Genomic DNA, 27,941 nt, shown 5'->3' with positions numbered 1-27,941 from the left:
TTATAAGGACACCGGTCATTGGACTAGGACACACATTGGTCCAATACGACCTCATCTGCCAAGGCCCTATGTCCAAGTGTGGTCACATCCTGAGGTTCCATGCGGATATAGATTTGGAGGGGGTGGGGCAGACACAAATCAACGCAGTTCAAGCAGGGTCCCTTTGTGTTCCTGAACACACCAAACTTTTCATCTCAGAGCCACTGCACCTTGTCCCTGCTGTTCTCTCTGGCAAATCCTCTTCTTTTTGGTTGTACATCTGGATCCTCCGTGTCATTCGGCTCTCGAATTCAAGGTCACTGCCTCAGAAAATCCATCCCGATGACCCAATCGAAACAGAGCATCCCCCATCCCAGTTGGTCTCATCAGCTCTCCTTATTTTAATATGTTCTTGGCCTGTATCAGTCTATGAAAATATCCTTCCTCGTGTGTGGTCTGTCTCCCTTGACTAGAATATAAGCTCCAATCAGGATAGAGATCGAGTCCGCTGTGATTACTGTTATAGCCCCAACACCTTGCCCAGTGCCTGGCACATAGTAGGGGCACAATGACATGCATGTGATGGAGGGAGGAAAGCACTGGAGATGTTTCAATTCCAATGGCATCCTCCAAAATGGAAACGGGCAAAGGATGTTTCCTCTTCTGAGCATCTAGTCTGTGACAGCTCATGTTTCGTGTCAACTGGACCGGTCCATGGTTTGCCCAGATTAAACCTTGTTTCTGGGTGTGTCTGTAAAGGTATTTCTGGATGAGATTGCCATTTGAATTGGTGGACTCAGAAAGGAGACTTCCGTCCCCAGTGTAGGCTGGGATCATGGGATCATCTAATCCTCTGAGAGACTAAATACAACAAAAAGCAGGGGAGGGAGGGGCCTGCTTGGGTTGGGGTTTATGACATCGGCTCCCCCGCTTCTCAGGCCTTCAGCCTCAGACTGGAATTACATCCCACTTTTCCTGGGTTTCTAGCTTGCAGACAACAGATCATGGGGCTTTCTCGGCCTCAGTAATTGCGTGAACTAATTCCCCGTAATAAAACTCTCTCTCTCTCTCTCTCTATATATATATATATATACACACACACACACACACACACACACACACACACACATACACACACACATATCCTATTACTTATATATGAATATGCATTTGGATATATATACATCTGTATTTATATTTTACATATATTCATGAAAGGAGATTTATTATGAGCCATTGGTTCAACCAAACCTATAGTATACATCTCCTATCATTCGCATATGATATTATATATAATTCGTATATAACATATATGAATAATAGTATATATTTTTGAGCTGTACAGGTCCACTTATACAGTGGAGTATTTTCAGTGGACTCACACAGATCAAACCCATATTGTTCAAGGATATTGTTCAAGGGTCAAGGCCACAGTTGGGAACCTGAGCCTGTGGAGGGGTGACTCGTGGTTATACCCAGATTTTCGACTGTGGGAGAAGTCAGTACCCTTGTCCCATGTCATGCAAAGGTCAAGTGTATGTGCTATTGGCTCGGTCTCTCTGGCGCACCCTGACTGACACACAGCCCATATTACAGAAGACAGACTGACTCACGCTTTGCAGAGACAGAGGGACTGACACCTGGGTTACCTTCCTGTATTTATGGGGCAGGGGCACTGGGCTGCTGCCCAGCTCCGGATCCCTGGCTGAAAACGTGCAGAGGCATGAATGTTCGTTAGCAGTCCCAGCTCAGGGGAGACAGCATGGCGCCAGCAGAGAGAGTGAAGCTGGAAGTAACAGAGGCAGGGATTGGTCAACGGGGCTGCTCGGGTCTAGCAGGAGGCCGAGTGCTGCCCCGGCCTTCCTTGTGCTCTCCCAGGGGGACACTGAGGACAAGCACACCTTTTACAAATGCGCGCTCTGTTCTAGGTACTCGGCTAGAGAACTCAGAGCCATTGCCCCTTTAATACACTCAGAATCCTCATGAGGTGGATGCTATCATTGGTCTCGTTTGGTAGATGGGCGAACTGGAGCTACTTGTCCCAGGGATGGTGCTGGGATCTGAACCCAGGATACCTGGAATGAACGAAATCGTGGCTATGGCACTCATCATTTATTTATAGAAGATAGCTTTGTTTCCCGAACACGGATCCATCTGCAGGAAAACCTTCCTCCAAAACTAAGGAATATGGAGGACAAAGTGAGAATTATGCAGGGAAACACTTGTCTTGGTTCCCCCTCAGAAAACCTCAGGGACTGGGAGCCATGTAAAGATGAGGTTCTCAAGGAGAAATCTTAGAATGTCTCAACCAAAAGTTTAATAAAGATCCATACAGCCAAATGTGTTTCTCTCTTTCTTCCTTAAGGTGGAGGCCAAAGGAGCTAGAGGTAACAGGAAACCCTCCCTGCCAGGTTCCAGTTCTTCCGGCACTGACGTTGGCACCTCTGAGGTGCACTGGCACTGGTTGCCATGCTGGCCGATCACCTACCGAAAGGTGGCCTCCCATGGCAGAGCTGGGCTGGATAAAGAGCCGCACGCCTCGCACAGAACGGAGAGGAGACAGATTTCTTCAGCATTCTCCAAAGTGCTGAGCATATACTGTCTCGTTTAGTCGCCCCCCGCCCCCACCCCGAGCCAGCGAGGTGGATGCGGTCCCCTGGACGGACGCTTCTTGCCACGTCACACCGATTCCCTCCATGACAATGAAGCGGGGTCATATTCTGAGATATTACACGAGACTCCTTTTCCTTGGGCTTCCACTCTTCCCTGGCAGCAATCACTTTCGATGGCGAGCGACAAAGTGGGATCCACGAGGACTTGAAGGACTCGGTTACCAGGTTTACGCAGCATATGACAGTCTGGGAGGACGCACGCCTGACTTTATGACTGCGAACTCTTCTTGGCGATAGGGTAGAAAGATCATGAACTTCGAGAGCGGACGGATCCGAGTTCAAATCCCAACTCTTCCTCTTATAAGACGGAGACCTTGAGCAAGTCGCTTAAGTTCTCTAAGCTTCCTGAATAAAATTTTAAAAATAAAATTACAATGACCGTGTGGCGGGGAGCTGAGGGTATCGAAGAGAATCACGGAAAGCGCCTAACATAACGTAAAGTATCAATGTCTTTGCCTCATGGTGGGCGTTCGACAGATGGTAGCTGCCGTTGCTCTCATCGTCAGAGTGTAAGAAGAGTATTAGACGAGGATGATCGAGTCTCCTTTGCAGTGTGCGGTGACGTAAGTAAGATGAGACATGCGAAGGCACCAGCCCTTATGCACGGCACACGGCAGGACGCCTTAAACGTATGCCCCGACCCGAGAAGATGTGGAAGGCTGCTACCCGTCTCCCAGACCTCGTCTACCTGTTTTCTCGGGCACATGGCCCCTTCGCCCCAAACTAGATCTCCCCAGCCTTCTGGGAAGCCTTCTGGGAAGCTGAATTTGGCCCTGTGGCTCATCTTTCACCAACAAAATATCAGCAAAAGTGAAGCATCCAAGTTTCACTTCACCCTACTTGCTGTAGGGAAAACCGGGTGCCCTGAGCATCCTCACTCCCCACTTCCCATTAGGCTGTGCCAACAACCAACCGTAGCGATGCAGACGAGGGTCACGTGGGAGAGAGAAGGTAGAGCAACTATGTTCAACGAACCTGAGTGACAACTTGGAGCAGAGCTGCCCCACCAGCCTGGACCCTTGGGGATATTACATGAGAGAGAAATAGACTTCTGTCTTTCAAGCCACTGGATCTATCTGCGGGGCCTTTGGGTTCAGTAGGACAGCATTTACTTTTTACTTATATAGGAATGTTTTCTGGGTCTCTACCTTTTTTTTTCTCCTTCACAAGCTGAATTAAAAGGTAAAAGGAGAGACAGGTGATGTTATAAAAAAAAATACCCAGATATTTCTCTCTCCTTTTGAAATACATGCTATAAAGCTGTGCAGAATCCTGAGGCCATCTCAGAAGAAAGAAACAAGAAAGGCAGGAAATGAGCCAAGCTTCTCAGGCAGGCGAGGGCCGGGGAGGAGACGGGAGGATTTGTCTTTATGGTGAATTAGCCCCGTTTCACCTGGTGCGGGGCCTTGCTGCAGAGACACGAGTAAAAAAAAAAAAAAAAAATCACATTTGAACTAGGTCCTAACGAAGCTCAGACTCCGGGCTCTTCCTGCTGGGCCCCACACCTTCCCTAAAGCCAGGAGCCTGGCCCCCGTTTTTATTTATTTATTTATTTATTTTGTCTTAACCCTGAGGGCTCCCGACAAGAGGCAGTGCTGCCTTCGCTGGGGGGGATTCTGAAACGGTGCCCAGCTGGAGCTTTGCACCCGGGCTGGCCAGCTGCACCGCGAGCCCCTCGGATGTGGTTGCAGGGAGCCCTGGGTCAGTGTCCGGCTGCGGACAGGCCTCAGAAGCCTCGGGCCCTTTGTCCCCGCCCTTCCGCAGTCCTGCTCTGCAGTCGCCACTTTCCGAAAGGCTGCTGGACGAAGGCGGATGATCGCGTCCTCAATTCTTCCCCGTGCCCTGTAACCACACTCTTTTTATGTGACTTTAAAACTCACCCTCCAAAAAGGAGGATCTTGTTTCCCCACCACTGGATTCTTAGTTCCTCCATGTGACTAATGAACGTCAGAAGGCATGACCTGAACAGAAGTTTGAAAAAATGCGGGCTGGTTTTGGGGGGTTCCCTCTTGCACCCCTACCATCATCACGAGACTATGTCTGGACTACCCCCTCTGAGGGCAAAAGACACCGGGAGCAGAGTCAAATCGCCCCAGCCATTCCAGCTAAAACCAGTCTAGATCAGCCAACATCCAGCCCACTCCCCGCTGACTCCCAGATACACGGACGAACTCAGCCGAGATGAGAGCCTCCCACATCAGCATAAATCACTGGCACGTGGACTCCTGATCACATTAGTGCTGAGCTAAAGAGCTTTTCAGCCATGAGCTTTGCGGTCACTTGTTACACAGCACTATCATGATAACTGATAGGAAGACCAATCATTCACTCGCCCTGCTCCTAGGAAGAGCCCCCGTTTTCAGGCGGGGATCAACCTCTCCCCTATTCTTAATCCATGTGGTTTGGATGATATGGCCCTCCACTCCCCTAGCCCCCAGCCATTCTCCGGGGACTACAAACAGCCCATCTCATTGCCTTCAGCATAAGGATTTGTTCAGAGGTGAGCGCATGACAAGGAAAGCCGATCAGAGCAAAGCTTGGGATCTTTCCTTGGAGAGACAGAGAGGGATAATGAGATCGGGGATCCAAATCTTGCATTTTGTGGGAGAGGCAACCGAAGCTGTGGGCTCAAGGGCACCCAACTGGTAAACCAGCACTGGGTCTAGAATACTGTTCTCCTGACTTCCAGCTGGCTGATTTTTCTGCTATATCCCAGTGCCTCTTCAGAAAAGACAACAGGATAGCTACCTTCACCTAATAATTTACTAATAAATTGTATGTTAACGAGCGTCTTCAACGCACTGTGGGCGCCATGCGAGGTGCCGGGGAAGTGTGAATCGAATGTGATCTAGCCGCCTTAGCCTCAGAGGCACATATTTTCTGTCGAGTCAAATGCCTGTTGCAATCTTGCTGCAGTGGAATTTTCTGCAAAGTGAAGAATCCCCTCCGCCGACTCATTCCACACCCTACGGGGACCCGAGGAAGCTCATCAAAACCCCAGTGCTCGCTGCATGCTTTTCAAAAGAGGCCGAATCCAGGAGCTGGTGGGATTTGATTTTTTAAAATCGCCTCCCTATCCTCCACCTGTTCCATAGCCTACTGCTCACCAGCAGACCAGTACCTCAAATCCGAACATTGCAAAAGGCTGAATTTCACGAAGTCATGTTTTAAGGCTGCTTTGAGGTGGAGCCTTCCCCAGGGTGTGTGCACTCCCATAGAACCATAACCCAAACTGCATATTTTCTGTTGCCTTGTTTTTTTCTGCAGCATCTTTTTTTTCCCTTAGCGTCTCTTGAATGAACACTTATCATCACTGAGCTACATTAATTTTCTTAAAGAACTAGGATTTATTGAGTACCTACTACGTACTACATACTGCTTTAGCCATTTCACTCACTGAGTGGTGAAGGCAATAACATTGTTTCCATGTGACAGACGAGAACTAAGGCCCAGAGATACTGAGTAATTTGTCTGCTCAATTATTCTGCCATGGCTGGTAACTGGCAGAGCTGGACACCAAACCCAAGACTATCCACCTCCAACGTCTCACCTTCCAGCTCAAACCCCAACTAAGAAAACAGTTTTATTCCAGCCAACAGCAAAAATACTCACATTTGGAGGAATGCAGGCATGTGAAAATTGGGGTTCTAGGGAAAATTGTGTTTGCATTTAGGATTGTGTCTTAAAAAAAAGGTAGGTCCAAACTTTAGTGCACACAGAAGGTGCATTTGAAAAAAGGCTGAAACAGTGAAAAGCTATGGGGGCCACATTCCACGGTTCCAGCCCCTTAGGAGTGGGTGGGCCTAAGGTTACACTAGTAACAGGAAACTCTAGTAATCTGGGGTCAAGTCTTTAAGCCACTCTTTGAAGTCTGGGTCCTGGTCCTGGGTGCGATGCAATTTTCCCGTGTGACTTTGAGCAGTATCATTTGTCTCGGGGGGACTCGGCGCCCTCATCTGTAAAATCGGGAAGGCCAAGCGAAGTGTTATTTCCTTCATCGTCTTCACTGAAGTGCATTCTTTGCCTGGTTTCAGAAAATTACGCCCCGAAGCCCCGTGGAGGGTGGATATTCCTCACTGCCTCTGTTTTGGAAATGGTAGGGATGGATGTTCTGGGAATGTATGCGGATGGCTCCAGGACACACCAGCTGATTCTAATCAGAGCCAGAGTGATTGAATCACAGTTCTAGGTTGGCCGTTTCCCCCACGTTCAGTGTTCCAGCATACCACTGGATGACGGCACAGGTCAAGTTCAAAGACCCATTCTGATTAGGAGAGTCCACTGGGCTTGAGGTGGTGGTGATGTTCGTGGAGGGTTTCAAGCAAATGTGCCAGGAGTTCTCAGGGTTGGGCACGGGTGGATCGGCAGCGGTGACTACTAGGGGGCGACGTTCCCTGGGCACCCTCAGCGAGTGAAAAGTGAACAGTTCAAATCGGTTTGCCATTTCCTGTCCTGGCAGATACGGTTCCCTTCCAAAGCGAGTTACAGTCAAGACGAGTAACAGCAGGAAACGTGTACCTTCTGGGACCTTGTTCTTTCTCCTTTGCAGCTACCCTGTCTTTATTCAGCCCTCATGGGCAACCACTCATCCCTCTGCCTACTTCTCTGCAACATTCACGTCACTGGACGTTAAGATATTCACTGGGTTTCCGGATGTCGAAAGCATTTTTGGAAAATGATGGTTTATTCAGTGTTTGACGGTTTTTGTTACCACGAGATTTCTAAAGCCTTTCATTTGCTCACTTAATAATAACAGCCATAGTATCGTAATAGCCTTCAAGTATTTATCGCTTTCCATGTGTTGTACGTGGTGTCTCATCTCATCCTTACAACCACCCAGGACGTAGGTGATGGTGTCGTCTCATTTTGTAGATCAAAAAATAGAGGCTCAGGTTGGTTGAGTGACTTGCTGAAGGTAACGAGAATATCAAATGATGGGGCCACGACCGGAAGCCAGTTGTGTCTGAGGCTAAGCCCATCACACTCGGCTTATGTCTCCCTTTCAAGAAGATGACGGACGGTGGGAGGTGGGGGCTGTGCAATCCCCCCAACCTTTTTATCATGCCCCCTGGAGACTCAGAGTCCGTAGGCTGAGTGGGGAGCACCAAAGGAAGATCAGTAACCCCAGAGGGAGTCAGCCTGGCCCTCTCCAGCCCTCTCCATGACCCCTTCTCTCTTCCCCAGACAAGAAGGACAAATAAATGTGTATTTAGCAGGGCAGGTGGAATTAATCTGGTTTGGGTAGAAAAACTGCATCCAAGCCCTTGCTTTTGACCTGGTCTGAAATATTTTCTAAATGCATCAGACAACAACGGGCTGATATAAGGACAGGGAGGCTGGTTGCCTCCAAATGCTGTCACAGGAATTATAATGGCTTTGTTTTTCACAGGGGAGGGGAAAAAAAAGTTTATGCCTCAAATTAGTAGGTCTGTCATGTTCCAAATTGTTTGCATTTCTAAAAATGGACTTTGACATGTGAACAGTTATTATCTAATGCAAGACCCAGAAATCTGCCTCTCTCAAGGCAGCGACGGGGAAGTCAAAGGATTCTCATTAGACACATCGGTCTAGAGCTCTCTCCCCCGATATGAGAACGCAGTGCAGCGCAGCCCCCTCCCCACCCACAAGAGCTCAGGTCAGACTCCCCTCTTCAGAACCCTCAGCCCACAGAAAGATACCCAAAGACCGAATCAAAGGGTCTTGGTTTCCCAGCAAGATTTCTCTCCTGCAATGGTTTTCAAAGCGTAGTCCCTAGACGAGCAGCATCGGTATCACCTGAGACCCTGTTAGCAAATCAACTCATCGGGACATCCACCCCGGGCCCAGTGAATCAGAAGGGCCCAGGAATCTGGGTTTTAACAACCCTCCAGGGGACGCCGACACAGGCTCAAGTTCACAGGTTCACATGTGAGGTCAGCGGTGGGCCCACTGCCTTCTCCTCCCCACTCATATGCTTCTTAACTACCCTCAACTCCATTTTCTTCTCTCCATCCTCTTCCCAACCCAGTCCAGGTCACCACCCACCGGGATGACTGCAAGAATCTCCTAGTGGGTATCACCAATGCCGGTCCCCTAACCCAGTCTCCCCTTGCAAACCAGAACCACTTTCTGAGAATATAAAAATGGTCCTGCTCATATCCTACCCAGAACCCTGCAGCACCTTCTAAATTTGCCTCAGTTCGAGGTCATTAAAGACTTCTACCTCCCCCTCCTTGGGTCAGCTACATTGTCCCCACCCCTAATCCAACCCTAGTGGGAAATGACTTAGGAATTAGGGTCAGACAGACATGGGTTCCAATTGCAGCTTTACCACTTAGCAGCTCTGTGACTCCAGACGAGCGAGCCATCCTTGTTCAGAAGCCCATGTCCTCAACTCTGAAAAGGAATGAGAACCGCCTACCCCACTGGGTCATCAGAGAATGAAATGACGACGTGATGTAAAGGGCCCAGCACTGTCTGGCACATAGTAGAGAGGGAACAAATTACAGCTACCTCCTGGTCCAGCCGCCCGGCTAGTTCACTCACAGACCCGAGTCAACCAACGCCTTCCCTTTCGACGCAACCTCAGGAAAGCTGAAAACAGCATTCTGTCCCCCTAAAAGCCTAACCGTTCCCAAGATGCTGGGCCAGAATCTGACTCTGTTTATCTCGCCCTCCTAAGCTGTGTTTTGGCCCCTGCAGTAATATGCCTTGTGCTTTGCCATTTTGCCTGTGCGGCTTCCTAGGAAAAAGCAACGTTTTCCTGGAGGTCTTACCTGGGCTGGTTTCTGAGAGTGACATTTTCCTTCGGGCAATGAATACTGGGAAGCAAGGAGCAGAAATTCTTCAACAATGGCCCCAAACACAGTCGTGCTACACCAGAGCCACATGTGCGCGCGCGCGCGCACACACACACACACACACACACACACAAACGCCTACACACTGGCACTTGGACGGACTTGCAGGTCCACCAACACAGACACACGTGTGCACTGAGTCACACACAGACACCAAGGTTCTCTGTGCCTTCACTGAATGATGTCAGATCCGACAACACCTGGACGAAAGAGCTAGAAAAAGCCGTACGGTACCTTTTGGTGACTTAAGTGTCGCCACTGCCCAGTCACCATCAGAACTTCCTAAAAAAATAATAATAATTGAGAGATGTTGATCTGTTTCTCGAACACCCAGGTGCTGCTGGCGGCCCCAGCTGCAGCCCCCCGGGTGGGGGAGGGGAGCAGGCTTCAGGGGACCCAAGGAACAGGGTGAGGGACCAAGTGTGCAAATGCAGTTATCTGTATACCTCTTTCTGCAAGGCTTTGAAGCCATTTCAAGACAACGCCCTACAGAGGATCAAAAGCGGTGCCCTGCAAGAGGTCGAAATGTTTTCAGCAACATAAAGCGCGAGAGAGTTCTCTAAATCTCAATCCTCTAAGAAAGAGGAAAATTTGAGTTACATGAGGTCACTTTGGCTAATGACAACACTTTGTTGACAAGAGATAAATTTTGACCCTGTTTTGCTGCAATCTCTCTCCTGAAAAGCGGGAGGAGGGGGGGAGTGGCATTAGTCACTCCAAGTTCAAGGTTGGGACACACTCTGCTGACTGCAACTTTAAATGCTGGGTGGCAGGCCCCATGGCTAGGAACGGTCCTAGCACACAGTCCGTGTTCGAAAAATATTGTTGAATGAATGAATGAATTCAAGTTTCTCCCTGGAGTCACTTTTCTTAAGGTATGAAAATTTCCCTACAAGCTTAGCTGGTTATCTGAGAATCCCATACTGCCTGAAAGTTTGGTTATAAGTCAGTTTTCCACATTGAATTCTGTTTCAGATATACCGAATGAGCCCTAGGGGACTCTCGCATTATTAGCAGAGACCCATGGGGACCCACTTCATAAAGTTAAGGGCGACTATGGCTACACACCCTACCCGCGTCCTTGAAAAGGCTTCCTCTGTAAGATTGGGTCTTACGCAAAGCGGGGCAAACCCGCTCATGTGTCTGCAGCCGCCTCTGCCCATTGGCTGCAGATCTGACCAATCAGTGTGAGCTACCAGCTCCCCTTCCCTTCCCTGGGAATCTACCTGGAAGAACCAAATCCTCAATATTTCTGCACAGTTTCCAGCGATATAACAGGCTGCCAGCTGAGAGGAGACGCAGGAATCAGTCTGTGTGCTGAGTGATTACAGAGCACAGATCCGGCCCCACTTAAACATTTCCGGTTGGCCTCTCAGGCGTGCCAAAGGACGCTCAAATTGCCACGTTCCCCCTGCGGATAGGAACTCTACACCCTCATCACTCACAACAGAGGGGAAACTGGAGTGGCAGGAGAAGAGGGACAAAGTTAAAATTAAATGGGACCCGCCCAGGATGACTTGATGTTTCTTCTCCCTCTGAGCCAAGAGTCGCTGCCATCTAGAAAGAGCAATGTGCCCCCAGATCTTCCTGTGCGGGTGGACACAAGCCTGACCGAGTCACTGACCCCAAAGAAGGCTTCTCATCCCCAAGCCAAATCCATCACTGTTTGCCTTGAAGGCAGGAAGCACACTCTAGTCACCTCTGTCCCCACTCCCTAAGACAGGGCTCTCAGCTCTGGCAAGGCAGTAACAACTTTTGTTTCATAAATCCATGGCTAATAAGGGCACTTAATCAGATGGCATGCTGGCAACCAAAAATACTGTTAAGGTTTCACCGTGTACTTGGTGGCACTAGTGGACATTAGGTAAATATTGTTGGGTGAAAAATTAAATTCTTATTAAAAGGGGATGGGCCAAGGCATGGAGAGGAAAGAAACATGAAGGAACTCTCTGGGAGATGAAAATATTTCATATCCTTACTGGGACATTGGTTACCCTAGCGTATGTATATTTCAACAACCACATTATTATAAAATTATGATCTGTGTATCTTACTGTACATGAATTACATATCCTTCGACTATAGTATACCTTCAATATGTTATACCTCTATTATACTCTGCATTAGGAGAAAACTTCTACCTTCAAACAAAGGAAAATAATACCTCACTGAGTCCTCTCCCACAAAAAAAGGGAGAATGGGCCTCCTAGATCTTTTTTTTTTTTTTCCTAGTTATATCCTTCTGATGCTAGAGATTGCTCTCTGGAAGCCGGCATCATTTCGTAGGAAAAAAATAGTATTCTGAATCAGGCAATCCTGACTCTGACTCTCGTCTCTGCCATTTACTAAGAGTGTGACTTTGGGAAAATTCTTTAATTATCCTGAGCCTCCGTTTCCCCATCTGCAAAATGTCGGGACCACAGAAATACCTCCCTCATAGGTGGGCCATTTGGGAGCTCAATGAAACTACCTTCCTTTCTGCCATCACTTAAAAATGAATGAATGAATAAACTAGTAGAGGTCGATTCGTGGTAGAGGTTCTTACATACCTCTTAGGATTTTCACACACGATTCCTACAGGAAGAGTGAAGAAGGAATTCCTGCCACCTATAAGTGTATTTCTCTGTGGTTTTAAAAGGGGCTTTTGGAAAAAGTAACAGAGTTCTGGCAAAACTCCATCGTCTGTCAAACAGCAACCGAGAAAATGTTTTCCTATTAAAATTTGTAATTAAAGATGAAAGCACCACGGTATTTTGTCCATCATGCTGGTACCTCTCATCTGCCTCGCTAGGTAACCTGAATTGCCTAGAAGCATCAAAGGGCACATGGTTGGAAGTCGAGGATTTAAACTCTCAGACACCTAGAGGAAAAGCTAGACTTGGGACCAATGGAGACAAACACCGGAGGCGGTGGGGGATGGGGCAATTTTCTGTTTGCCAGGCCCACTGGGAATTACATCAAAGGGTGGCAGGAGTCACCACTCTCTGAACCATCAGGTGACCCTTAGGGATATTTTGACAAACACCTCTTATCTTAAAAACATTGTCCTATAAAGAACTGCGAAGTGGGTTCCCACATCGTGACCACCCCTCACATGGGTGGCTCAAGCCAGAGCACCTGTGTGTTTAACTCAATTTTCAGGTGCCATTTGGGCTCAGTCTCTCACAAGGCACACTTCTTGGCTTCAACTGTGGTAGAAAAATATTTCTCAAATGTTTGAACCCACATCTCTGACTTAGTCAGGAGAGTTAACTGATTGAAACAATCTTTCTTTGACAGATTGTAGTAGCCATCCATCTGGGCGTGGATCTTTGTTGTCCAGGCTATAGAGATGAAGGGGTTTGGGCTGCCCCTTTGCTGGTCCTCAGGATGGTTCAGAAAAGTCATCTGCTGTTTGCTTATTTGCTTGTTTGTTTTATGAGCTTCCCAGAGGGAGTTAGCATCGATGCATGTCTTTTCCATCCCACTGGAGTGAAAGATGGGGATCTAGCTCTCTTATTTCCTTCGTAATGAAATCTGGGCCATTGCACATTAATCAAGGTGCCAGTGTATCTTGGAGATTCAAGGAAGAAACTGACTGACAAAAAAACTCTGGTTGGGAGACTTTAACATGGGGCAGAATTCACTGAGGATCGACCCTAGAGCAGGTTAAGCACTTCCTGTACACTACGTCATTGAATCTTTCCAACACACCATCAGCTGCGTATTTTCATTATCTCCATCTGAGGAGCCGAAATAATTGCTGTAATTACTTGATAAATGTCTGAGCCAGGTCTTACACTCAGTCCTGACCAATCGCAGAGGCCATGTGACATTCTGCCATCTTGCTGATCATCTTAAGCTCCTGACTTGATGTGGTTGGTGCCTATCACGTGGCATTATTCACTGGTTTAAAAAATGTTTAAGAAGTTAAAAAAAAAGTTTACTGTAGAAAGCTCGGTAAACTCTAATAACCAGACTCACTTTCTAAAAGTTTCAATGCAGTAAATAAGGGGAGACTCAGACAGCTTTTAGGGTTGACCACCAAGTTTAAAAATACTTCTGGAAAATAAATTTGTCTTGGTGGCTTTAATATTCAGAACATCAGGTGGGTTTGGGCCAGTTACTGAAACTCTGACCCGTTTCTGCATGTGAAAAATGAAGAAGCTGAATTATATGGTCTCTAAGTTCCGTCTCAATTTTAAAATCAGGAAATTAAACAATTCTAACTTATTCTTGTTATTAGAATACCCATGGACCATTAAATGGTCCCATTCATTCACTCCCAACTCTTTGGAGAAAAGGGTAGTAAATGTTGATGGGTTTTAATTAATTAATTAACTAATTAATTAATTAATTTCATTTGTTGAAATCACAGTTATATTTCAAGAGAGCCCTTTTCTCTCTACAATTCGGGAGCTTGGGCATTTAACATCTGCTGATAATACAGCACATGACTACAGAATGGTCTCGGTTCCCAAGGAGTTTACTGCCTAGTTACCAGTAAAAGGTCGCACTGGGGAAACGTCAGAGGCTAAACCTCACTGGTCTTCACATTTTAAACATTTTTTAAACATTTCATTAATGAGATGCCTTTCGTCATCCACACCATAGTCACATTATGCCTTAATAAAGAACTCCTGAACGAATGTTTATTATGGGATTTGCATGTCATTTGTGAAGGCAGATGCTGGACTGACTACTGGGTAACCCACTGAGTCTGACTGTCCCCCAGCTGGCTCCTTACTGGACCTCCACTCACTAGAGATTCACAAGACCATCTGTGACTCAAAGAAAGCCTGTGAACTCCCACAGTAGTCAGAGAAGGACAGATATAGGGGTCTTGCCTTCCTACTAAGCTATTCTTTGATGCTTTTCAAAGATCAGCTCATTCATTCATTCAACAAACATTTCAGGAATTCTTCCTTTGTGGAAGAAAGGGTTACTGAAGGAATGTCAAGTAAATTTTCATACGGCAAACTTTATTCCAAACGCACTGCAGACATTTGCTGTGCACAGGGACCCTGAACAAATCCTGGGGAAAATCAAAGAACTCTGTGGGAATACCCATCCATTATTTACCCAGAGAGCTACTGGGTTTCGAAGGGGGATGAGACACTGGGCTATGTAGAACAAATGAGTTGTTTAGGGTAACGTGATCAGTTCAAAAGGAAAAAGACATCTGGACTGAATTTTTTTTTTAGTGCCAAAAAAAAGAATCAAATATAACAGCAGACGCTATTTATTACCTAAATACAAGGCTCAGGAAGGGAGGCAGCCACCAAATAGTATACGAAAGTTCTAGTTACATCGGCACAGGCACCGTGACGCCTTCTCTCCTAGGCAACAGCCCTCGTGTCTTCCTAGGACTATTTGAGTCTGTTTGAACAAGTTTAAGATGCATGTGCTATGCAAACATGCAATATGGCATAGAGGAATCTGAGGTCATGGGGATGTAGATGAAGGTGGAGTTAGGGGTAGAAATTCAATGTGACACATGGGGGATCGGCATGTGAGGTCTCGTGAAGCTTTGGATTTACGAAGCCAGCGTCCGTCAACACAACCTGTGACCTTGATATTATCAATTTGGCTCAAGTCCTCTTTGAATGATTCCATCTGGATGTCCTAGGAAATCAGGGAACATGAATTCCTAAAGATAGACTTCTGGTTCGAACACGTTCTAAGCTCCTAGTATGCGCCTGGCTCTCTGCCAGGCACCAAAACGGTTGTTTTGTGACTCGGACGCTAGTAGAGCTTGGCTGCCACAAGCATCATAGACGTGATAGCGTCTGTGCTCGGGTTTCTGGTGGGAGCTCACAACGGAATTAGGAATTAGGATATTTTATCCTGGAATCGATCAGGAAGTGTCTCCCTCTCCATCACTAATGAGAGGCTTGGCAGTAGGAGAAGAAGAGAGAGTGAGAGACACATGATCTGTGGGTCTTGCGCCCGCCTGGCTTTGCTGTGACTGTGGCTTCTGTGTACTGGGACTCTGCTATGAGTCCGTTGTTCAGGAGCCTGGGTCACCGTCATGCTCATGGACGAGGAAGAAACGGACCGAAGGAGGACCAGGGCCATGGGAGCTCAGGCTCCAGAGTGATAAAAACATGGGTTCAAGTCTCAGCTACGTGGTCCATGCCCACAGGCGGCTTGATTTGGGGCAAGTTAAATTACCTTCCTTGAGCCTCAGTTTCCTGATCTGAAAATTGGGACAATACCTGTGCCTTTCTCTTTGGATCACTGTGAGAAAATGAGACAGTGTCCAGTGCAGTGTCTCGCATTTGGTAAGAATTCCAGGCTGCCCACCCAGTAGATATTTGTATCCCGAAGAGCTGACGCTTCCTGGGACAGGGACGGCAGGCATAGTGACTTCCCGGAGCTAGGACGACTCTGTGGATAACGAGTGTTACCCACTCAGGGGCTAGACAGTCAGAGACCGAGTGTCCCAGATTCTGTGTTTAGGTGCCCTGAAGATTCACCTGGGTAGACAGTGGACGACGAAGGGGCTGATATGTCAGTGGGACCAAATGAGCATACGAGTCTTCCTTCCCAGGAAACAGCCCCCACGTGTGCCCCTCGCCCACCCACCCTGTCCCCCACAAAAAGGTAAGACTTGGTCTGGGTCAGAGAGAAAGGGCCTCTGGACCTTAGTAAACTGTATCCCACAAAGAGAGACCAGAATAGATAGATGATGATAGATAGATGATAGATAGATAGATAGATAGATAGATAGATAGATAGATAGATAGATAGAAAATAGAGAGATGATTGATAAAAAAAAAGAAACAGAAGCAAAAGAAATGGAGAGAGGTAAAGAGAGACAGAGATTTGAGAGTTAGCTATAGAGATGAAGAAAGAGAGATTGGAAAGATAGAAAAAGGAGTAGAAAAACGTTGGAGAGAGAGAGATCTGGAAGGAACAGAAAAGTCGAGGAGGAGAGAGGCGACATGGCGCTTACCAACTGCCTTCAAGGAGGCGTACTTGTTGAGCTCTTTTCCGGGCGGCTGCTGCTCGTAGGGGTTGGAGATCTGACCCAGATTGGGGTACGAATGCGGATGTCCCATCTGCTGCAGCAAAGGCGAGGTGGGCACTGCGTTGTTCATCTGGGTGGTGTCTGGAAGTAAAGAGACGGAGGGAGATGGTCACAGACCGTGCAGGACCTCTGGCCACCCACACCACTGTCACATCTATCGAGACCCAAACTCCCGGCCCTTTGGGGACACGGGAGGAAGAACAGTAGAGGATGTGCAGACACAGCAGAAACTACTGAACACACAGTCCTCACTAGACAGCAGCTGAGGACAGATGGGTAGAGGGCAAAGGGTACGCCGAGAACTTCTCCACCTCCCTCTAAATTAACACACGGTCCTATCACTGTGGGAATTATTTTTTGTTATCGAAACAATACGTGTATAAAAGATCATCGTCTTCAGTAACGGTCAAAGGGATGCAAGTCAGAATAACAACGAGAAGCCATTCCTCTGTCAAGAGACTGGAAAAAAAATGAAAAGAACTGAAAGACAGCGATGGTGACAAAGATGTTGGAAACTGGGCAGTCCCATAAACTGATCGCGGACGTGGGATTTGCTGTATTTGCAGAAAGGAATCTGGGAGTGTGTATTGCAATTTAAAGTGCATGTGGATGTTGACCAAATAATACCGCTTCTAGAAACCGAGCCCTCAGAAGGATAAGCATTAGAATATAAGGATATCTGTTCAGAGATGGTCTCTGCATCATTGTTTGTAAAGGAAAAAGAAAAAAAAAAGCCACACACATAGAAACAATCTGAACTATCGATAAAGGAATTCTTTTTTCTAATTGTAATATTTATTTATTTTTCATTACTTTTGAGCATATCCATTTTCTCTTATTCCCATTCACTGTTTAAATGTATTTAATTATGCAATAATGTACACATACCAAATATACTTATGTAAGTTATTAACTCACCACCCAGCTTAGGAACTAAAACATAACGCATGCTCACAAAATTCTTAAACAAATTATTGTACATCCACGTAACGGAATATCATTCAGCTGTTAGAAAAATGAGTTAAAATCAGTTAACTTTGTACCCATCAGACTGGATAGTTTCTTATGGTTTATACGTTAAGGGGGAAAAAAAGACGTCAAAGCAAAGCAAATAATACAGCATTTTTGTTAAAGAAAAGAAAAACTTATGCATATTTTTGTGTGCTATGGTTTGCAAAGACCAAAAAAAAAAAAAAAAAAGTAAAGACACATAAACTAGATAGTGGCAACTCGGGGGGAATGAGATGGATGGGGAGAGAGTTTCAAGAAGGTTTCTCTGAGCAAATGTCCTGAGACGGTTCTGGAGATCGAGATGGCAGTTAAGCGTGGTGGGAGATGGAAGGTGCTGGGGAGGGTGTTCCAGGCGGAGAAAACAGCATGGACAAAAGCCATGAAGCCGGAGAGAACGCTCGATGGCCTCTGGGCGTGCGTGTCTGGAGAGCAGGGCATGAGGGAAGCAGGATGAGGTGGGCTGCAGAGGCTGGCAGGACCCGATGGGGCTTGTTACCCATTTTCGTCTCTGCCCTGAGAGCCATGGGGAGTTTAGACAGGAGGCGAGAGTGAAACGGGAGACGGGTGACAAAACAATGGCTTCGTTTCAGGCAGGAAAGACAGGTGCTCTCCAACTTCATGAAGCACACGTGCCGATCCAGATAAACATGGCAGTGGATGCGCCCATTTCCCAGCCGCGGTGTTGGCTGCCAATGGCCCATAGTTGCCCCTGGTCCCCAGAGAATGACAGAAACCATCAGCCAAGGATTATTGTGCTTACTACACTTCACCCTCACCACCCCAGGGTGTCAGCAACTCTAAGGTACAAAGACCAGCCCCTGGACTCGAGGTGGGGATGATTTATGGAGCAATGGATACTGCAGAGCTCCTGTGGATTGGGGCAAGTTTAGAGCAGGGGTTGGCACCTTTTTCTGTAAAGGGCCGGATTGTAAATAGTTTAGGCTTTGCCATCCATCGGTTGGAACTACTTTACTCTGCCTTGTAGCAAAAAAAGCAGATACAGACATTATGTAAATGATGGGTGTGGCTGCATGCCAATAACACTTTATTTAGTGACAGCTGAATTTGGCCCAAGGGCCATAGTTTGACAACTCCTGGTCTAGACTTTATCTGAGACTGAGATCCTTTTGTGTGGCTCCTTTATCTTCCCTATTTTGTTTTTCTTAGAAGCTTAGAGTTGTGTGTGTGTGTGTGTGTGTGTGTGCCGCGCCAGCCAAGATAGGGCACACTTTTGAGTCTCATGTACCTCAACCTTTTCTCTCAAGCACTGTTTCAAGACAATCCAACCCATGCCATGTGTGCAATGTGATGGGCTTTAGAAACCAATAAACTCAAGTGGAAAGAGGCGAGGATTCCACAGCTGAGCCACAGAGATAAGGATGGTATTTTTATCACCACACATACATGGGCCATCACACAAGCCCAGTTGTCTAATGGGAAAGTCAGCAAACATAAGCCAAGTAACCCAGCCTGTAGCCAGCATCCAAGAAGGCAGATGTATCCTTCTGCCACGACAGCTTCTTGGCTAAGATTCGGCTGGAGCAGAAGATTAACGAAGTAATGGCAGGAAAGGTATTGCATAAGGCACAGCTTTTGCTGTAGCTTAGACTCCAAGATCCTCTGACATTTTCCTCTCTAGAATGACCTGCTGGGGAAGTCCGTCTGCTTCCCCAGGCATGTCAGGACAGACATGTTTTGTGCCCAAATATTGGTCCAGCTGGAAGTAAATTACTAGAAGTTCTCATTGTTTGCAGTTCTGTGGGGTTTTTTTCATCATACATTTTCCTAGTGGACAGTTCCTGTTTTGTATGTCGAGAACCACCACTTCCTTGGCACATTACTCCGTCTCCATTTGAGTCATGGGATGAGCTGCCAGTCATGGTGACTGTCTTAGTTTGGGTTTCCACAGACGTCACTGAGATAAGAACTCAAGTGCAAGCAAAATGGGGAGGTGATCTCGGAAATACTGGTAGAAAAAGGGCGAGGGAGGGAGACAGGGAAGAGAAAGAAGCAGGTAAAGAGTACAGAAGACAAGCAAGAGGCAACTGTGGTGACCTGGAATTTAATCCCTGAGGGCTGAGAGACAGTCTTTCCTCAGCATTTGCATGTCCGTGGCCATGTTCATGGGCAGAGTAAGCTCCTACTCAGAGATGTAAGAGCTGGCAGTTAGAAATCAGGCCAATACCTCACCTTTCTGGCCACAGAAGTGAGCGTGTGACCCGAATCAGACCACTCGCAACACCTCCTCCTTTTCGCAGTGACTGGGCCAGAGGAGAGCATGTGGTCTAGACTGAGCCAATTAGAGTTCTTCCCTGAATTTTTCTATTTGGAACCTTTGGAGTCGGTGGAAGCAGGGAGCCGTAAGTTCAAGTGAGTTTGAATCTGCCATGTAGACAAAATCTTTCTTCGTTTTGTGAAGGCATGAGGACAACAGAAAAGAAGGAGAGGAGACAGGGAAGGTGCTTGCTCGATAAGCTCGTATGCTTCGGGGTTACTGTCCCTTGCAAGGTAGACTTGTGACTCCTGGGATTCTTGTCTGGAACTGAACCAGAAGGGAGGCTGCTCTCGGGGCTCTAAGGAAGGCGAGAAGACGGTGTCAGAAGGAAAAGGCATTGCCCCTGAGTTTTGTACAAAGCTTCAGCAGATATTTCAAACAGCAAATTGCCTTAATAGTGCATAGAGAATACCCAGGGATACTTGTAAGCTAGTTAGTTAACTGATGTCTTAATGGCAGATCTTTTTCTTTCTTTCTTTCTTTCTGGAAATAGATCCTCAACACTAGCCTGTCCAGTTACAGAGCTGAGACCTCCTAAGCCCATCATCCAGTGGGAGCTATTTCTCTCACGTCTTTGCTCTTTTGGTCCCAGATCTCACTCACTAGGCTCAAATCCGGTTTCCAGGACTGCCAGGGGAGATGCTAAACACTTCATTAAAAAAAAAAAAACTTTAGAGATGTTTTTCACCACTTGGGACAGCCTTTTATATTATTAAATGGAATATTTAATATTCCATTATAAAGTATTTGCTTTTAGATGATTTCGCCCAAGTCCTGAGCTACCTCCAGGGCAGCAGCAAGTAGTTACTTAATGTAAGTGGGCATGACGAAGATGGTTCACCAAAGTGATCTTTCACAAAAGAGGAGGCGAGGCTGCCCCAACCTTCCTGCTTTCAATTCAGAACCACGGGAAGCAAATTTCTGGCAGTTTTAGATAGCCATTTTGTGCTAGCTTCCAGGCATTGAATATTCAGAAATATTGAAATCCAGTCTCAGAGCAGCAATGAAGAATTATTAAACAGACATTTCTGACTGGATTTTTAAAATGTTATTTTCATTTTACCGAATGGGAAGATGGACCAGCCCTGGCGACCCAGTTTTTCTGTGAATTGTCCACAGATATATCCAGCTAAGGAGGAGAAACAAAAATGTAGATGGAAAGTAAGTTCCGATTGGCATTCTAGAAAAATAGAATAGGGTGAGTGAAGAGTAAGGTATGGGTTATAATCTGCAAATCCTGCCTTTGCCAAATGAGAAAAGAGATTGATAGATGATGGTGATGATAGTTAGACAGACAGACAGACAGACAGGCGATAGATGATAAAAGATGGATAGATGATAGATTTAAATATATGTGTATATGTAATATATGTATGTGTGTATGCATGTATATGTATTTGTGTGTGTATGTATGTGGGTTTGTGTGTGTGTGTGTATATGTGTGTGTGTGTGTGTATACACACACACACACACACACACACACATATACATTTTTTTGCACATTCATGACCAAAAAGGGAATCCAGTAGGACCAATGATGTCTTATTCTTAGCAGGATCATTTCTCTTCTAGACACACCTCAGCCCCAGAGATATCTAACCTTTCTCACCTCTGTAGAAAGAGTCTTCCTACCCAATGCCACAAAAAGACTTTCCCTGCCCCATTATAATGTTGCAACTCATTCTGACACTTAGAAATAATTCATGAGGACTTGCTGTTCTGTGATGCTGCATTCCATCAAGACCTTCGGTCCTCAAACGAGGAGTTGATGACATCCCTGTGCTTTCTTCCCCTAAGACAGAAGAGGGGCCTCATGTATTTGCCAATCATTTGTCAAAGAAAGTCAAGATTTAGTTACTCTAATTGGAAGCATCTGGCAGAGTCACACCACAGGAACCGCCATGTAAGCGCCATTATTTTGTGGTATATCTTAGTCACCAAACAGAGAAATGAAATGAATGCAATTCGGATAGGGACAGATAAGGTAAACACACTCAGTCACAAACACTGGGATGATGCTCTAGGTTTCTCAGTGCAGAGGAGACAACAGCTATCTGAAACTAGACCAATTTGGCTCATATTGGAAGAAAGGCAATGATGGTAAGTCTTTCAAGGCATAGCACAAGGAAGAATAGCCCAGAAAGGCAGAAGATGGTCAGACAGTAATGTTTTGTGGAGCATATATTGTGTGCCAATCACTTGATAAAGAACTGCTTTGTATCTATGAGTCTATTTCTGGTTTTTGTTTGTTTGTTTTTTGTTTTTTGTTTAGATTCCACATGTATGAAATCGTGTGGTATTTGTCTTTCTCTGTCTGGCTTATTTCACTTAGCATAATATCCTCAAGGTCCATCCATGCTGTTGCGTAGGTCAAGATTTCATTCTTTGTTATGGCTGAGTACTATTCCATTGTATATATACGTACCACATCTCCTTTATTCACTCATTTACTTATGGATACTTAGGTTGCTTCCACATCTTGGCTATTGTAAATAATGATGCAATAAACATAGGGGGTGCATATATCTTTTCAAATGAGCGTTTTAGATTTCTTCAGATAAATACCCAAAGTGGAATTGCTGAGTTATATGATAGTTCATTTTATTTTAATTTTTTGAGGAACATCATACTGTTTGATGGTTACCTGATGGGTGGGGAAATTTGGGGCAGGGGCAGATGCAAAAAGGAAAGGAATTAAGATGTACAAATTGCCAGATATAAAAATAGTCATGGGATTATAATGTACAGCATAGGGAATATAGTCAATAGTATTATAACTACATATGGTGTCAGATGGCTACTAGATTTATTGGGGTGATCACTTTATAAGTTATATAAATGTCTAATCACTATGTTGTACACCAGAAACTAATGTAATATTGTATGTCAACAGTAATTAAAAAAAAATTTATTTAAAAATAAACTTTAAAAAAGAACTTCTTAGACACTATCTCCTCTAATCCTCGTATCAACCCTATGAGGTAGTGATATAAGGACAATATATTTTTAAATAAATCGGTTATTGTAGAAGTTTTAGATTTACAGAAACACAGCAAAGGTATTACAGAGAGCTCCCACACACCCCAGATACAGCTTTCCTTATTATTAATATCTCATAATTAGCATGATACATTTGGTGTAATTAATGAACCGATATCGATCACTAAAGCCCCAGTTCATTCAGGTTTCCTTAGTTTTTACCTACTGCCCACTTTCTGTTCTAGAATCTCATCCTGGTACCACATTAAATACGGTCGTCGTGTTTCCTTAGGTTGCTCTTGGCTGTGACAGTTTCTCAGACTCTCCTTGTTTTTGACGACTTTGACAGTTTTGAGCAGTGCTGGTCAGGTATATTGCAGAATGGCCCTGGACAGGAATTTGTCTGATGCTTTTCTCATGACTAGACTGGGGTTATGGCTTTGGGAGAGGGAAACCATAAAAAGTGACATTCTCATCATAGCAGATCAAAGATACAGACTATGACTTACTATTGATGTTTACCTGAATCGCCTGGCTGAGGTAGTTTTTAAGTCTCTCTACTATGAAATTACTCTATTTTTTTCCCCCTCTTTCCATACCATACTCCAAGCAAGGAAGTCACTATACACAAGCCAAACTTAAGAAGTGGGGAGTTATATTCCACCTTCCTGAGTACAGTGCCTACACAAATTATTTGGAATTCTTCGTGGGAGATTTATCTCTTCTTCCCCTTTTAATTATTTATTCTGTGGACACACAGATCTGTATTATATACTTTGGGTTATAATCCAAAACTAACTATTTTGTTTTGTTTTGCTCAAATTATTCCAGGTTTAGCCATTGGAAACTCTTTCAATTGGCTCTTATGTCCCTTTTTTTGGAGAACTTCCTTATTTCCATGTCCTACGAGATGGTCCAGGCTCATCTAGTATAGCTCCTGCCCCATCCCAGAATTCCTCCAAGGATCCAGGTTCCTTTTACTGGAGAATCATGTTAGAAACCACCATCCAGCTGCTAGGTGTGCTCGCTGCTTCTAGTCCCTCTCAGCTTACAGGATAAACAAAAATCTGCGTGTGCATATTCACTCGTAGAGATACACATATCTATATAAATATGTACATATGTCACCATCTGTATTATATTAAGCTAAACATGAATTCATCTTGATATCTCCAACTCGAATCTGTTATCACACGGCTCATTCTGGCATCCTCCCCTTGCCAATATGTGACCTCTCACCCCAACAATGAGAAACCTAACTCCCGTCATCCATCAGCCACTTACTTAATTCCAGTACACATGCCTAGTCATATCAGAATTGTTAACTCATACCTCCCCCTCCCCACCCCCGGAAGCACCTTTATTAACTAGAGTACCATCTTCAGGACAATGTATTTTTCAAGTTATGAATGTGTTTTTCTCTTTGGTCTTCCTGAGTATATGAGCTTTGCACCTGCATACAGGGTGAGGCTGGGGAATTAGAATTTATTATAGAAGGAACGTGAAGAAAAATGATGATGATGACATTGACGATAATGATGAAAAGGTAAAGATAATCTCATACACATAATAAACACTTAGAGGAGTTATTATTAGGTGCCAGGCGCTATTTCCTATATAAACCGATCTCATTATTCCAAGAATCCCTATGAGATACTATTATTAACCCTGTTTTGCAGAGGAGGAAACTAAGGCACAGAGAGCTTTTGTACCTTGCCCACGGGTACCCCATTTGTAGGTGGCAGAGCCATGCACTGAGCCTGGCAGTCTGACTTTAGAATCTGTGGTCTTAGGCACTGCCTCTAAGATAAAATTTCTGACATTCGGAAAATGATTTCCAACCAGATAATAATAAAAATATAAGTCATGTTATTGATTTTGGAAGGTGTTTGTAGCAAATTCCTTTATTTCCACTCTTTAGCACATTAAAGATCAGATTTGGTTGTCAAGATCACAGAGGTTTTTTTGCAAGAGTGGACCAGAGAGGAAGAACATTGGGAAACCTAACTTCTCTGATTCTGGGAGATTGTGGGAAGGAAATAAAGAGAAAGAGAGGGGGAGGAAGGAGACTGAGATCATGTCACTCGACTTTTCCCCGTTGGTCTTCAGACCCGGGTTGGGGAGGAGAATGATGGGCGAGTTGAGAGAACTGCCGAGGGACCTCTCGTCCCACTCATCTGTTGGGGACCCTGGGAAGATCTGAGCTTTCAGAGGCAGCTGAGCCAGTTGACAAATTGAGTGGTATGATGTGATTAAAAGGTTGCCTTGTTGGCATTCTTGGATGGCTCGCATATACCAGATGGCCTGAGAGCAGGGGTCTTGCCGCAGAACCTGTCACTATAGGGCAATGGGTCCCACACAGTGGCGCGGAGTAAGTTTCCTCCCACACGATTCTACTATCTTTTCTCTCCCAAGCAGATGGTTAGCACAGGCAAACCCGGACAAAAGTCACATACTCAGAAAGGCCCACTAGAAAAGCACATCAATGAAGTAAAAAAAATGTTTTACCCCCTTTTCTCTAAGTATTACAATCCTATCTGACAAATAGGGAAACGAAAGCTCAGACGGGTTGAGGTGCTTGCCCAGAGTCAGCATATTAGTAACTATCGGGTTTGTCCGATGGCAAAATGGGTGTTTCCCACACGAAGTGAGGCTTTGCCTCGCGTGGACCAGAAAGAAACTAAAAGCTCGTCACTGTGAACCCTCTATGGAGAGAGACCTTTCTGTCTCGAGTACCTTCCTTCTCTGTAACATCTCCCACTCAGACGTGTAAGCCACTGGCCAGATCTATGCCTTTTTGTTTCCTTTTTTATCCAGAGTGGAGAACTTACTGTTTTGTCCAGGGAATATGGAGGCCTCATCCCATGCTGAGAATGCCCTATTGCCTTATGGAACCTATGTTGTGTTCTGACCTCTCCCATTGGGCTCATCCATGCATTCCTCCTCACGTATTTGAGTGTCTGCAGGCATTGCGCTCGATGAAGAAGTCCTAGCTCTTACTCTACGTACTAACTAGAAGAAACCATACAATTTTCCCAAAGCTTGTTCATCGCTTAGAGGAACCATATTTTGGCCTGGCCTGCGAGGTCATGTTGGTTCTGTCCAGGGGCCTTCTTCATCTTCCTTTCCAACACATTCTCTGTGCCCCGCAATGCAGCCCCCGAAGGCTCTCTCCACAGACAGCACCATCCCGAATAACATAATGAAATAAGGATTGAGTTTTCAGTCAGTCAGTTCTGGATTCAAATTCTGGCCCTCCCATTCACCGACAGCAGCATCTTCGGGTGTGTTATAAAGTCTTTCTCAGACTCAGTCTTCTCAGCTCTGAAATGGGGACCGTGACGGCTTTTTCATGGGGTTACTGGACGACTACGTGCATACTGTGCTTGGCAACACATCTGAGATATAGTAAGCATGGGACATACTGGAGTTAAAGCTTCATTGCCTTCAATGGTCCAGGAAATCAAGGCAACATGATGGGGTGGGCATATGAAGAGGCTATCAAGTTCCAGAAGGCCCCCTCTGGACTCAAGAGTTCCTGGACATGTTCCAGGTTATTCGGTTGCTCCTGTAACTGGACAAATGAGGGAATAAGTAGGAGATGTTCCTACAAGGGCCGATCGCACTGGGAATTCTCCTAACGACAAGAGAGGACAAGAGATGTTCAGAAATCATAACAGAACTCTGGCTTTTAGCCCTGTTTTCCTTTCTTTCCTTTCCAAACATTTATGCCCAGCATCCTTTTAAAGAGAAAACCTGAAAATTATAGTTTGAAACACCATGTAGATTTTTCTCTGGCCGCAAGCAAGCAAGAAGAAAGAAAATCAAATCCCACCCCCAATCATCCTGAATTTATCAAAGGAGAACATAGCGGGCTAGGCTCTCACCAGAAAAAGTTTACGTAGAAAAAGAATTAAATCCATCTTATTGAATCTTGGTGGCAGAGGGACCAGCAGGGATTTGCAATGGAGGAAAAAAATGTGCATATATCACTGTAAAACCTTTGGCAAATGAGGTGTTTGTGTTACCCAAGGGTTTATATCTCTAAGCATGCAATCTTTTTTTCTTTTTATTTTGACCACTTTGGATGGGAATATTTTAAAACTGGAGTTGTGAAACAAATATTTAATGTTCACTTTCAGCCAGCTTTTAGGCTCGGGGGGTGAGGGGCGTTCAGAGATACATTTCAAGTCTCTGGTTATGCTCCAAAGAGATTGACAGTCTGGAACAGGAGGCAGACTGAGAAGACAGGTGAGATGGAGGATGTTAAAACAGGGTCCTGTGAAGGCAGAAGGTAGAGGGCACCAAACCCAGTTTTAGAAGGCAGAAGACCTTCTCCATCTACATTTGGAAAAAGAGAGACTATCCAACCAGTAACAAGAAGAGAACCATCATAATCTGAAGTAGCTCTGTGCATCTATCTGTTCAGGAAACCACAGTTCACTGGCTTCGCTTCTGAAACGGGCCATGTCTAAGGTAGCTAAACTCACCACTGATGGCTCGGCATCCCCACTGTAAATACCAAAGGTTGTTTCATGCTCACAGCAGCCCTTTCCCAGGAAGTCAATTTCATGAGATCATGTCACAGTCGCCCCTTCACTCAATAACCCCAGAGCGACGTGGTTGTCAGTTTCTCCTCTTCCTACCTCCATTTATTTAACAGTTCTCTTGTATCCCCCATCATGTTTAGTCTGCTTTATCAGCTGCATGGTGAGTAGCAGCCCATCCACTTGAACTTCGCTGCTTCAAGTCCTAACACGTTAAGGGTTTAGAAACAAGATACCCAAGCTCGTGAGACTAAATTGTAAAGCAACGATTAGCTGTGTGTTAAAACACTATTTTCTTCTGCAAAATGCTCTCTCGTTTTTCTTTATCTTTCCCAAGCTAACTGAATCACATTGCCAGTGTCCGCTTAACTCATGTCCTCCAAGGGACGCTCCCAAACCCGTCCTATCCGACGCACCCCCATACTCCCCCGTATTAGCTTGCTAGGTCTGCCATAACAAAGTACCACAAACTGGGGGGCTTTCACAACAGATATTGATTCTCTCACAGTTCTGAAGGCTGGAAGACCAAGTTCAAGGTGTCAGCAGGGTTGATTCCTTATGCAAAGGGTGGGAGAATCTGTCCCATGCCTCCTGCCTGGCTGCTGGTGGTTTAGTGGCAACCTGTGG

General features: G+C 45.5%; 1 protein-coding gene across 2 annotated transcripts in view; it reads right to left on the bottom strand.

Moving 5' to 3' along the window:
- SHISA9 (shisa family member 9) overlaps positions 1-27,941 on the bottom strand; it is a 257,334-nt gene that overhangs the window by 7,722 nt on the left and 221,671 nt on the right. Inside the window, exon 3 of one of the 2 annotated variants that reach the window (XM_039885375.1) lies at positions 16,428-16,583. The exons of the other annotated variant lie outside the window; for it this stretch is intronic. Within the exon in view, the coding sequence (XP_039741309.1) occupies positions 16,428-16,583 (156 nt within the window). The remainder of the gene's footprint in view (positions 1-16,427; positions 16,584-27,941) is intronic. 2 annotated transcript variants of the gene reach the window in all.

Source organism: Pteropus medius, unplaced genomic scaffold (genome assembly GCF_902729225.1).
Source record: "Pteropus medius unplaced genomic scaffold, Ma_sr-lr_union100, whole genome shotgun sequence".
In the NCBI taxonomy this organism is placed as follows: domain Eukaryota; kingdom Metazoa; phylum Chordata; class Mammalia; order Chiroptera; family Pteropodidae; genus Pteropus; species Pteropus medius.
Note: the sequence above shows the minus strand (reverse complement) of the source record. Positions and strands in the feature narration are given on the sequence as shown.